The sequence below is a fragment of the Staurois parvus genome, unplaced genomic scaffold, assembly GCF_062004578.1.
Source record: "Staurois parvus isolate SC_StPar_1 unplaced genomic scaffold, SC_StPar_1.0 ptg000858l, whole genome shotgun sequence".
Classification (NCBI taxonomy): Eukaryota; Metazoa; Chordata; class Amphibia; order Anura; family Ranidae; genus Staurois; species Staurois parvus.
In genome coordinates, this window is record NW_028318654.1 from 1,233,970 (window position 1) to 1,247,647 (window position 13,678).

Sequence of the window (13,678 nt, forward strand, 5' to 3'; positions counted from 1 at the left end):
AACTATAACCCACAAAAAGAAGTCCTTTTCCAGTATCCATTCACATGAAGTTGGCAGCATAACCCAAGTAGTCGAGCATATGAAGACACCCTTGGGTTGATTTACTAAAACAGGAGAGTGGAAAATCTGGTGCAGCTGTGCCTGGTAGCCAATCAGCTTCTAACTTCAGCTTGCTCAATTAAGCATTGGAGAAAAAAAAAAAAACCTGGAAGCTGACTGGTTTCTATGCAGAGCTGCACCAGATTTTGCACTCTCCAGTTTTAGTAAGTCAACCCCCGTGTCCTTTGTTATACAATTAAGAAATGCATTCAAGCAGGCTCCAAGTTATAAACATCCGACTTGCATATGACTCAAACTTAAGAACAAAGACGGTATGACGTCACGCTGGACCTGGAAGCCACCGCACGGCCATCTTGCTGCTCATCACATGCTGCCACTTACTGTTAACAATCCCACATCACTGCATGGCCAGTTAACCTTTTCTTATGCTATCCAAAACTTAAAAATTATTTTTTGGCGAGGCCTCATATCATATCTGTACTCCCTTTTCACAACCTCGACCACTACTCCACTACCCTCATACATACGCAAATGGGAAACGGACCTAGGCCGGCAATTCGACCCTTCTGATTGGGACCACATCTGGTCCAATACCAAAGTTCTCGCAAAATATCGTGGCCTTAGAAACCAACTACAAAGTCCTGACTCACTGGTACCTAGTCCCAGCAAGAATAGCAAAGTACAACCCTAATTACCCCTCAACTTGCTTCAGAGGCTGTGTAGACCTGGGTACACATTTCCATATATGGTGGGACTGCCCAACCGCCCAAGTCTTCTGGGCAGAAGTCTTTAGAATGCTTTCTACACTAAGCGCACAAATCCTCCAACCGAACCCATCAACTGCGCTGCTCAACCTACGACCCCTGAACGTCACAAATTCACAATTCAAACTTATCCTGCAAGTTACTACAGCAGCCAAGCAGGTCATAGCCAAATCTTGGAAATCTCCCTCGCTATGCATCGCAGTAGTTAAAAATAAAGTTACCCAGGCTATGATTCATGCAAAAGTAGAAGCCACAATTTTAGATACCATCCCTAAATTCAAGAAGGTATGGAACCCCTGGGTAGAACATTTCTTTCTGCCTAACTTTGATGACTCACTTCTCAACCCGTAACAAATACTTCAAGCTACATTGGTACCACCACCCACCAATCTCACGTTCTTCTTTTGCTTTTAACCGTGGAGTCACCTACCTCTCTTTATCCCTCCCCTCCTTCTCTTCCCTTTCCTATAAGGTCTCATTTGTTACTGATACCTAATTTTGTACCTATGCAATTTTTTGTATGAGAATTGTATAACTCCATTGTCCCGTTTATGCTTTCTTGTTAAAATCAATAAAATCTTTGAACAAGAAAAATTTTTTGGCTGGAGTTGCATTTAAAAAATGTACCTGTTCCAACTTACATTCAAATTGAACTTAAGGACAAAAATACTATCTTGTTCATAAACCGGGGAATGCCTGTAAAGGGGCGGGCGGGGGAGAATGTCACTGGAAAATACATTCCCTTTCAATCAGCTATACTAGTAACATCAGAAAAAGCTTTAGGTACAGATTACTATTGCCTGCTTAGTTCCTGAGATTTGACAGCCCTGAATGTACTTGCTATATAATAGCCCTTATGAAGAATGAACAGACTACAAGCACTCGGAAAAATCACTAACTGGCTCAGCAGATGGTGACTGGTAAAATAAAGTACGTGATTAATTCTCACCAGGTCTGGTCAATAAATAAGAAGCTTACACATTACTGCCTTTCATTTCAACAGCATAGCAGGGATCCGATTTATGGAACAGCTTCTGATACTTAACTAGAAAATGAAGCAATCCTGCTCAAGGCTGAATTTACAGAACGGAACATTGCTAAAAAAGATTTGCCTGCAGTACTTCACATAAATAGATGTATTTTTCCCTTTGGCATTGCTCAGTGATGTTAGAATTGAACCTCTTGAAAATATTTAAACATAATAATTAAAAAAAAAACAAAAAACATTTAATATAGTTATGCGATTCTTAAAAAAAAAACTTTAAAAAAATGCACCTTTAGTCTGGGTTCACACCTATGCAGGTTGCATTTGAGCCATTTCTGCATTGTGTTTTTGCCACGTTTTTTCATTTTTGTTTAATTTTTCTTCTGGCTAGGCAGCTTTAAAAACACAATACATGCTTTTCTGCAGCATTTACATTGAAGTCTATAGAAAATGCAACTTTTTGCATTCATAAAAGTCCCTGACCCTTTCCAAAAATCGCACCGGGTAAAAACGTGGAGATGTGAACCTGTCCCATAGGAAATCATGTTAAATGGACTGTACTGTGTTTCTGTTTAACACTTCAGAAAATGCTTTGGTGTGAACCTAGGGTTACATATAGTTCTCCGCTGGAGAGCAACACTCAGACTGGAAGAGGGAGGGACAGCTGTAGGGGTTAATCAGGCTCTGCAAGTGAAAAGTGGGCAGATCTGATGACTTAGTCTGTTGCTGCGAGCAGGCTAAAGCCTTGTACACATGAGAAGTACATTGCGTGAATGATCATCCGTTTTGTTTTTTGTATGTTAGTCTCATATGGAAAATTAAGAGGTTACTAAAGTTACAAAAATTCTCGTACAACAAAATACATTGGAGTGGCTATTGTCTGTAGTGCTATACTCATTGTCTGTTTTGTTTCACCTACCAAAAAAAAAAGTGAGGATTGGATGACAGAACAATGCACCAGATTCTTCAGGGTGATTTTCTTGAAGGCCAGAACGCTACACTTCAAATGAAGCCAATAAAAGGAGTCTCACTTCAGCATGTAGTAATAAGAGCGAAACTCCTGCAAATTAGTTCCTAACAGACATAAAAATACTGGCAGGTAATTCCAATCTATCTGTTTTGGGTGGACTTTGAAAGAATGCATGTCTGATTATGTACATACAGGCTGTAAAAAATATTTGTCCCCTTCCTGATTTTTTTTTTTTTTTTGCATATTTGTCACACTTAAATGATTCAGATCATCAAATTTAAATATAACTCTAAGATAACCCAAGCAAATACCTTTGTGTTCTTTTTAGTCATCAGTGGCTTTTGCCTTGGAACTCTCCCATGGATGCCATTTTTGTCCAGTCTCTTTCTTATTGTTGAATCATGAACACTGACATTAAACTGAGGCCTGCAGCTCTTCAGATGTTGTTCTGGGTTCTTTTCTGACCTCCTGGATGAGTTGTCGTTGTGCTTTTGGAAGCAATTTTGGTAGGCTGGCCACTCCTGGGAAGGATCACCACTGTTCCACGTTTTCTCCATTTCTGGATAATGGCTCTCACCGTGGTTTGCTGGAGTCCCAAAGCCTTAGAAATGGCTTTGGAACACTTTTCAGACTGATAAATGCCAATTACTATGTTTATCATCTGTTCTTGAATTTCTTTAGATCACTGCATGATGTGTTGCTTTTTGAGATCTTTTAGCATACCTCACTTTGTCATACAGCTTCTGTTTACGTGATTTCTTGATTCAACAGGTCTGGAAGTACTCAGGCCTGGGTGTGGGAAGGAAAATTTAATGTAGCTTTGCAAAAAAAAAAAAAAAATGTTGCTAATCACAGTTCATTTGTGATTTCACAAAAGGGGGGCGAGCAAATACTTTTTCAAATAGGGCCAGGCAGGTTTAAACAGCTTTTTTCCCTTAATAAATAAAATCATTTACAAACTGCATTTTGTATTTACTTGGGCTATCTTTGTATAATATTAAAATTTGTTTGATGATCTCAACCATTTAAATATGCAAAAAAAAAAAAATCAGAAAGGGAGTAAATACATTTTCACAGCACTGTACATACACACACTGTATATAGTGTTGAGGTGCGCATAATCATCTTTCCTTCACTCACCTGTCACTCCCTCTGTACAGTTGCTGGTAGAAAAAGCAAAGAAAATACTTGGTGCTACTGGGTTTGGGTATGGAGAGGTCTCCTTCTAGATAGAAATGCTGGGCCAATCACCAGTGCTGTCCAACAGGGAAAGTTCATAGCCTATTGTAAGCTATAACGTACAAAAAGTGACGTCTCTTGCTCACAACTGCCAGAAGGAATGGAGAATGGTCAGGAAGCCAAAACAATAGCAAAGCACTAGTTCGCTTTAAATCTTTCATATGTGAAATTGAAGTATGTAAAAAGCAGTTTTAAGAGTCAAGTTGTGTTGACAGTAATGACAAGGAAATTTTAACCTCTGGTTTTTCTTTTACTTTTTTTTTTCCTACTACACGTTCTTTCTGTTAGCTAAGAATTGACATTTCCTTGTAATACAATAGAGGAAAAACTGCAGAAACAACTAACAATCTAATACAGTAGAAGGTGCAGCACAGCATTACAAGTACATATTGCTTGTCTATACAATGGTAATTACAAAGACAAAGAAAAAACACAAAAAAATATGTATGTAGTAAAAGACATTATTTCAGGCTAGATCATCTTCCATGTGGAGCAGAATTTGTCTTTCCTCTGTTGCAAAGGAAGCCTCGGTTTCCTGCATAGGATTCTTCTATATCCAGAGAACAGCCAGGACATCAGAGAAAATGTCAGCATATGATAAAGGAGCATGGAAGACGAGGACAGGAGGAGGATACAAAGAGAAGGTGACATTCTGCAGTAACAGTTTAAGTCAAGGAAGTCTGTAATCCTCATGGAAAACCCCTTAATGAGGTTCTCAAGTTGAGATAAAAATAATAAACAGACAAGGGAAGCCGTCACATAGCAACACCCTCCAGGGTGGACAGGCCAAAGCAATGGCAATAGTTATTTCCAAAGTCCAGACCGATATGACCAGCCGACTGGATGATGTAGAGGCATCTCAGCCTAATGGAGGATTTGATTTGTTGAGTTTGTCCATTGGAAGCTTTCAAATTGGAGGGAATCGCCTTCATTCTGCAACAGGCTTATGAGCACTTTGCCTGAGCTTAGATGTTTGCAAAGTCATCAAAGGGACCCCACTATGGAAAGGACCATCAATAGTCGCCTCTGAGCGAGGGTTAAGGCTGAGTGATGGCGTCCATTTACATATTGAATTCTCTTAGCCATTTACAAAATTATTACAGATGAACGCCAAGCAGAAATTTAAAAAAAAAAAAAGCACCATAAAACCAGTTATGTGTCCATTAAAAAAAAAGACTAAACATATTTTTAACATTCAATTAGTACATGTACCTGAATGTGTCTTGATATTAGCTTTACAAAAATTTCCTGTACAGCAGCACTCAGACCTTGGGGGAGGAGCCAACCAGGGCCTCCACTTTGCACTGAAGGAAGAACCTCATCAGTGTGCTGGCAGCAACTTAAAGCAGTAGTGAAGTCAAAGAAATAAAAAAAGAGAAAAAAAATTACCATCCCCCTCACAAGTTAATGGCATAATGTCCTAGTATTCACTGTATGCTGGACTGAAGGCAAATTCAGAGTGCCCTCAATCCAGAGTGCAGTGGACGTCACCAAATGCAGAACTGAATCTTTCCTTAACTTGGCACATTTCACAGATATTCATTGTACCTACAGGTATGCTATACTATAAGCTTACCTGTAGGTACAAGTGACCAAGCGGAGTTTACTACGGCTTTAAAGCCAAAAAAAAAACATACCCCATGCAGTGAAACTCCCACTCCCATGCAAGGTTTAATTGCTTGTTAATTCAAGGGGATGGGGAATAAGATTAATATTTACCTTGACCACCTGCACTTTTACCCCTTCCTGCCCAGGCTCATTTTCTCCTTTCAGCGCTGTTGCAATATAACTGACAATTGTGCGATCATGCAACACTGTACCCATATGAAATTGTTATGATTACTTTGACACAAATAGAGATTTCTTTTGGTGGTATTAAATCACTACAGTTTTTTAAATTTTTTGTGCTACAAACAAAAAAAATTTTGAAAAAAAATTTGTTTCTCTTCGTTTGTTATAACATTTTGCAAAAAAATAATTTTTCTACACAAATTTAGGCCAAAATGTATTCTGCTACATGTCTTTAATGAAAATAACCCAAATCAGTGTTTATTATTTAGTTGGTAGGAAAGTCCACAAACTATGGTACAGTGAAGGAAATAAGTATTTGATCCCCTTCTGATTTTGAATGTTTGCCCACTCACAAAGACATGATCGGTCTAAAAATCGAATGGTAGGTGTATTGTAACATTGAGAGACAGAATAACAACAAAACATTTAAAAGAAATGCATGTCTAACAAATGATGCACTGATTTGCATGTTCATGAGGGAAATAAGTATTTGATCCCCTTCACAAAACATGACTTAGTACTTGGTGGCAAATCCCTTTTTGGCAATCACAGAGGTCAGATGTTTCCTGTAGTTGGCCACCAGATTTGCACACATCTCAGAAGGGATTTTGGCCCACTCCTCTTGGCAGATCCTCTCCAAGTCAATAAGGTTTGGTGGCTGACATTTGGCAACTCAAACTTTCAGCTCCCTCCACAGATTTTCAATCAGATTAAGGTCTGGAGACTGGCTAAGGCCACTCCAGGACCTTAATGTGCTTCTTCTTGAGCCACTCCTTTGTTGCCTTGGCTGTGTGTTTTGGGTCATTGTGACCCTCACCTAACGGCCATTCTCTCTCATTCCTCCCACCACTTCATTCCCCTCAGCCACTTCCTACTGTGCCACCACCCCCTCCCTCCTAGATTGTAAGCTCGAAAAAGTAGGGCCCTCTTACCCCTCGTACGTTGTACTGTGCCATGTATTGTCCCCCCTATATTGTACAGCGCTGAGCAAACCCTTTGGCGCTATATAAACTCGATGTAATAATAATAATAATAATTGTCATGCTGGAACACCCATCCACGACCCATTTTCAATGCCCTGGCTGAGGGAAGAAGGTTCTCACCCAAGATTTGACAGTATATTGCCCCATCCATCGTCCCTTTGATGCAGTGCAGTTGTCCTGTCCCCTTAACAGAAAAACACCTCCAAAGCAGAATGTTTCCACCACCATGTTTCACAGTTGGGATGGTGTTCTTGGGGTCATAGGCAGCATTCCTCCTCCTCCAAACACGGCGAGTTGAGTTGATGCTAAAGAGCTTTATTTTGGTCTCATCAACAACACTTTCAACCAGTTCTCCTCTGCATCATTCAGATGTTCAGTGACAAACTTCAGACGGGCCTGGACATGTGCTTTCTTGAGCAGAGGGACCTTGCAGGCACTGCAGGATTTCAATCCTTGTCGGCGTAGTGTGTTGCCAATTGTTTTCTTGGTGACTGTGGTCCCAGTTGCTTGGAGATCATTGACAAGATCCTCACGTGTAGTTCTGGGATGATTCCTCACTGTTCTCATTATCATTGACACTCACGAGGTGAGATCTTGCATGGTGCACCAGACCTAGGGAGACTGACAGTTGTTTTGTGTTTCTTCTATTTGCGAATGATTCACAATTTTCCTTTTATTTATATATATATATACACACACACACATATATACATATATATACATACACACATATACATACGTACACACACTATCTCCAATGCCATTGGTATAAGTAAGCATATTTACTGAATGAAACTGATTTATTCAGTAGTTTTTGTTGTGATCAGCCATAGCTGATCACATGCTACAGATGGGCTGTGATTGACCCAGTCTGTACATGTGATCACTGTGACCAATCACAGCTCACAGCACAGTTGTAAGCAATGAATGGCATGAAAGGAAGCCATTCATTGTTAACAACTGTCACGTGTTCTGCTGTGATTAGTCACAGCGATCACTACACTGGCAGCGGGCTGGTGTAGTGATGTGTCATCGGCCGTGTCCCGTGGACATCGTGACAGATCGTGCTCGAGCGCGGCCTGTAGGACACGCACAAGGCGTGATCCTGGGAGGATGTCATATGATGTCCTGCCAGGATAATGGGGTCCCCACTCAGCCATCATGTTGCAATAGGCCGGGCAGGAGGAAGTTAGCAAACGCTTAACAACAGCCCTGACATTGGAATCAATTGTCACGTGACTGTGACCTGGTGTGCTTCAGGGTACTGGTCGCATGTGGAAGGAGCCTGCCAGAGCAAGAAGTAAGGCAAGTATTATACCTAGTTCCTCTACCCCTAGAGCGAACAATCAGTTAATCCTTGTAGTGTGGGATGGCCCCAATGTAAGAGTAACATTATCATAATTCCCAAGTTGGCCTTCAGCTATGCAATCACTGGCTGGGCTGAACCTGGACCAGGCTGCATTGCTTAATAAAAGTGTAGTGAGCCCAGGACATGGCTGTGCTGTTGAAGTGCAAGGGTCCTTATATCACAGGACTGGCTGAATCGAATTAAACTCCTTCAGCCCCTAAACCAGTTCATATATACATATCTTAGCTATGTTTCTAAAATGTGTTCACTAGCCCAGTTCATCCTTTTAAATAAATAGCAAGTATTCTTATAATCAATATATGAAACAAGAGGCAGCCAAAGTGCTGAGCATAATAATAAAAAAAAAAAAAAAAGAGTGCAATCCAGTTCCTTTAAAAGACAACGCTATAATACAAGTGTACCAGGTCTGCTGAGACTTTGCTCTTCTATAGTAAAGTACAGAAGATAACCCATTGTCTTTTGTATCCAATGGTCTGAATGGAAACACCGGAGTCTACATCTCAGCCACGTGAACCTGAAAACATGATTACTAGTTCCAGTTCAGAATAAGACTTCCACCCACTTTAGGGACTAAAGAGCTACAAGTGAATCCCTGAGTGAGTTGCCTGTCACTCTGCAATGAGTCTTTTCCAGTGTCCGTCTAATCCAATGAATACTTCCAGTGGTTTTTATCACAAGGATGGTTGTAAACATTTCTACACTGTAGGGGAGAGCTCTTAGCAAGACGAATCGAGAAGCCTTTGCCGGACTTTACCATCTTCTGTAGAGGTCTTCACCCCATCGGACGTGGCCAGATCTGGAAAGAAGAGACAGACAATTCATCATTCTGGATGTCCCATATGCATGATATTATTTAGACCGACCAAAGATGGGAGCTCAGCAGTATGTGAGAAATCTCTCTGCATATAGATGCACAAAGACCACACACACTAGAAGATGTACAATATTGTGTAATGATGCAGGGACAGTGATAATAAAAAAACATTAAAAAAAAAAAGTAAAATTGTGTTCAATGTTAAGCCTCTCTTAAATCAAAGTCCATATACAGGGGTTGGACAAAAAATATGGAAACACTACATGATTTGCAGGTTGGAAAGTGGCAACATGTTTTGCGTTGAAAGCAGAAGTGACGTAACAATTTTTTTGCTTACGCTGTGTGATGAGACACCTAACTGACATGGGAAGCCTGACTTTCGTCATTCACTGCTTGCGCTGCTAGTAATACGGAGTCATGTCAGAGCTTACTGAGCTTCAAAGAGGGAAAACTGTTGGTGCCGCTTAGCTGGTGCCTCTGTGACTGAAGTTGCCAATTTATTTGCTGTGTTGCATGGTACAGTATCAAAGGTTGTGATGGCATATACAGTTTCTGGGAAAACGTCATCTGATAAGCATAAGTGCAGTCAACCGCTTTCCGAAAAGAGACATTGTGCAGGATTGTGACCCGGGATAAGAAAACATCTGCTGCAAAAGTGACTGCAGAGCTCAATCTCAGTCCCATGAAGACTGAGATTGTGTGCAATGCTCTGCAGGCTCCTAGGAAAAAAAATTGTAAATGCACATTTTGTTTACCTGCAAAAAATGTGCATTTATTATTTAAATTTTTTTTAAGGTGCACTTATCCTTTAAAAGAACACAACTAAAGCAGCATTTTTCATTCCATTGGTCAGAGTATGAACTTAATCTGGGAACTGAAATGAATGCTCACACACCAAATATGTTTAGACTCATTTTCTGCTCCAACACGCCTGTCCCAAACATGAAAGCCTCTAAATGTTCCTCTTCTAATACACCTGTAAATGTCTATATGTACATGGTCACACAGGCTAACATAGAGGTGCGTTTAGAAAAAATGTGTGGCCTCCCGGCGTCTAGGCCTTGACGATGAGCGGCCGCACATTTGTGTGCAATTAAGAAAAACATGTGCTGAGAGCGCACACCCTGCACGCTCCCAGCACACGTCCGGTACTCACGGAAAGGTCCCGATCTCCTCTTTCGATCGTGACCTTTCCTGATCATGTGACCGCCGTGACAGCGAATCACGGCGGTCACATGACCCTAAAACCCCGCCCCCCGGCTTCTGAAACCCTTAAAGGGCCGGGAGGCGCTGGTGCCAAGGGGTTAAGAAGCACAGGAGAGCGTAGGAATGTATCAGCTCACAAGATTTCTGGCAGTACCAACAGATATTTATTGCACTTGTTGAGCAGATACAACAAAACTCTTCCAATTGTATATTCAGCCCTGGTTCACACTGTGCGACCCGCTGTCCGACTTGGGAGAAAGTCGCCTGACAAGTCAAGACACATTTATTTCACTTGCAGCCATTCCAATCAATGTGACTCAAGTCGCAGTGACAAAAGGGCTTCTGGCACTTCTTTGATGCGACACCCATGCATTCTAATGTGTCACTGGAAATGGCATGACAATGGGGTCGCAGCAGCGTGAACCGAGCTTCAAAAAAGACCAAAAGGGAGCAAATAACAGAAGTTCAGTGTTAGATTTTGCATATTCTTTAAGCTCTTCACGCCGGCGCCTCCCAGCTCTTTAAGAGTTTCAGAATCCGGGAGGCAGGGCGGGGTTATAGGGTCAGGTGACCGCCGTCATTCACCGTCACATGATCGGAAAAGGTCCCGATCAAAAGGGGAGATCAGGACCTTTCCATGAGTTGCGGACATATGTGCTGGCGCTCTCAGCACATATGTATTTTCTAATTGCACGCAAATATATGGCCACTCGGCATCAAGGCCCAGATGCCGAGAGGCCACATATTTGCGTGCGAATGGCGTCAAGGAGTTAAAATAACTTTTTACTGTGCCAAGCCAAGCCATTTTTAACCACTTCAAGTCTGGACACTTTCACCCTCTTCCTGTCCAGGTCAATTTTCAGCTTTCAGCGCTATCACACTTTGAATGACAATTGCACGGTCATGCAACACTGTACCCATATGAATTTTTTAGTATTTTTTTGAGACAGATAAAGATTTATTTTGGTGGTATTTATTCACCTCTGGGATTTTTATTTGTTTTTTTGCTATGTAAATGAAAAAGGTCCAAAAATTTTGAAAAAAAGTGTTTTTCTTATAAAATTTTGCAAATAAATAATATTTCATCTTAAATCTTGGCCAACATGTATTCAGCTATCTTTTTAGTAAAAAACAAAATAACTCAAATTAGTTTATAACCAAAAATTATAATTTTTAACTTTTTTTTTCATTTTTTCATTTTTCATTTTAATATTATTTATTTATTTTTTTACATACTGTCACCCTAGCAGTAAAGGCTGTAAAAGCAATCATTTCTCCTTCTCTCTGGCTGCATTCTTGCAGCCATTGAGAACTACTGTGTGAGCTGTGATTGGTCACAGCTTGTCACATGGTACAAGGCTGTTGTGACTAGCCTTGTACCACGTGAACTCTGCGATCATTCACAGATTTCACATGTAATAAGCAATGATGTCAGAAGTGACATGTTGCTTACTACTCTCCATGTGATCACTGATTGGGCAATCAGTGATCACATGATCGGGAATTCACACAGAGGTACCGTACGACCATCGGTGCTCCACTGTGTCCGGAGGACACAGCGGGCACCGGATCGCGGTGCTGCGCGCTCCCGGGGAGCGCGCACAAGCAGGGGGCAGGGAGGCCGTTTATAAATGGCCACCCGACCCTGCACTGCCACCGTCCGGCCGTTTATATACAATGGCTGTACGGGAGGTGGTTAATAAGCCAAGCACAGGTACACTCTAGTTGGTACTACCAGTAAATTGATGTTCCTAAAAAACAAATACTCTATATATTACCTTTAAGCTCCGTAGAGTTCTTTCCTTCAGGAGGTAATGCTCCAGTTTTTCCGGCTATTTTGCCATCTACTGTGTCTGTTTTCACGGTTCCTAGCGATGTCAGGAGCTGCATGGTATCAAAGTCTTCTCCAGTCCCCTTCAGATTTTCCAGCACCTTGAGATACTTGTAGGACTTCAGCTCACTGACATTCTCCTCCAAGAACAGAAGGAACAGGCTGAGGTCATCGTAGTTTTTGGAAGGGCATTGGTAGACACTGAACGTAGGGAGCAACTCGTAAACTGCGAGAACGTTGGACCTTTTCCTAAATGGCACCAGCATGGTGTACACCACAACGGGCATCATTAGAGAATACACAATCAGATTGATGTAACTGAGCAGCCGGAAGACCCCCACAGCAATCAACTTGCACTGTACTAAGGAGGGCAGCGAAGTGTCATTTTTTAATATCCCAGTTCGGATGTTGCAGCTGAATTCATCTGTCAAAGAAAATAGGCTGATGTAATAGCCAAGGTAGATACAGGCCAGCAGGATAATCGTCAATGTCAGAGAGCGACAAATGAGGTACTTGATTATTAGATGATAAGAGCTCCTTTTGGTCTTGAGATACTGCTCGACAAACGGGTATTTGAAGTGGCTTTCTGAAATCTCCCACGCGCTGCAAAAAAGAGAATCACAAAAAAGTACAAAACTGTGTGAAACTATTGTGATTGAAGCAGCAATAACCAGCTTATAAAATCAGCAATTAGATGTTCCGGTGACTATAAAAGTTTACCGTGAAAAGTTTCTGGAACCTGTAAACTCTGCGGTACACTCCAAGAAAATCTGAGAAGTCATAAAAGGTATAACAAAGGAAACAACTGACTGCCCAGGGATTACTCTTCATCCATAAGTAATGTGGAAATGAGGTGGTGCAGGATCTGAAAGTGGAACATTAGTCAGAAAATTATGTCCTGCTGGCTGGTCTCTTATGTAGTTATAGCTACGTAAAACATTAAAAACAAGTGTATATACTGTTTAAAATCCAGTAATACACTGTCTCACCCTGCTCTGCACATGCTCTGCAGCTCTCTGTTTTTACACACTGTGCCGAAAACGTAGAGGCCGATCTGCTGACAGCCTAAAGATTTACTGCTGCTCAGGGACTCCAGCAAAATGGCAGCCTCCAGCAAGAAGAAAAAGGAACAATATTGGAGGCAATTTACAGCACACACTCATTTTAGTAGCATATTTAATAATGTGGAATGTATGTTCCTTGCTAAAGAACAATATGTTTTATCACGTTATGAGTAAAGTTCTACTTTAAAGCAGGACTAAAGAGTAAATATATTGTGAGCAGGTAGGCTCTTCATTGCAGAAAAGACATGCTACGTCTCTTCTGAAATAAAACACGCTTGCCAGTCTGTTGGCAATCTTTTATAAAATAATAAGGTAAAATAAAAAAGTGAGCGCTCTCAAGAAAAGCAGCTAGAGCACCAAAGGCAACCAATATCATAACAAGAAAATCATAACAAGTAAATCGGTGCAGCGCTAAAAAACATTAATAATGTCCGTAAACAAATTAAATTAAAAGACAACAAAGTGACAGTCTGTGTGAATAAGCAGTAGAATCCAGTGATGGTGCTCCAAATAGTGTGGTAAAAGTACGCACTCACCAGATGCGTAATGTATACAGTATACGCATTCAATAACTCTGTAGAGGTCCCCTTTAGGAGTTGGGT

At 41.1% G+C, this 13,678-nt stretch overlaps 1 protein-coding gene across 1 annotated transcript in view; it reads right to left on the reverse strand.

Moving 5' to 3' along the window:
- Positions 1 to 4,247: 4,247 nt before the first annotated feature.
- PANX1 (pannexin 1) overlaps positions 4,248 to 13,678 on the reverse strand; it is a 72,175-nt gene continuing 62,744 nt past the window's right edge. The window contains exons 4-5 of the mRNA XM_089655632.1: positions 11,960 to 12,615; positions 4,248 to 8,957 (exon numbers count right to left, since the gene is read on the reverse strand). Coding sequence (XP_089511758.1) covers positions 8,878 to 8,957; positions 11,960 to 12,615 — 736 coding nt within the window. The 3' untranslated portion in view covers positions 4,248 to 8,877. The remainder of the gene's footprint in view (positions 8,958 to 11,959; positions 12,616 to 13,678) is intronic.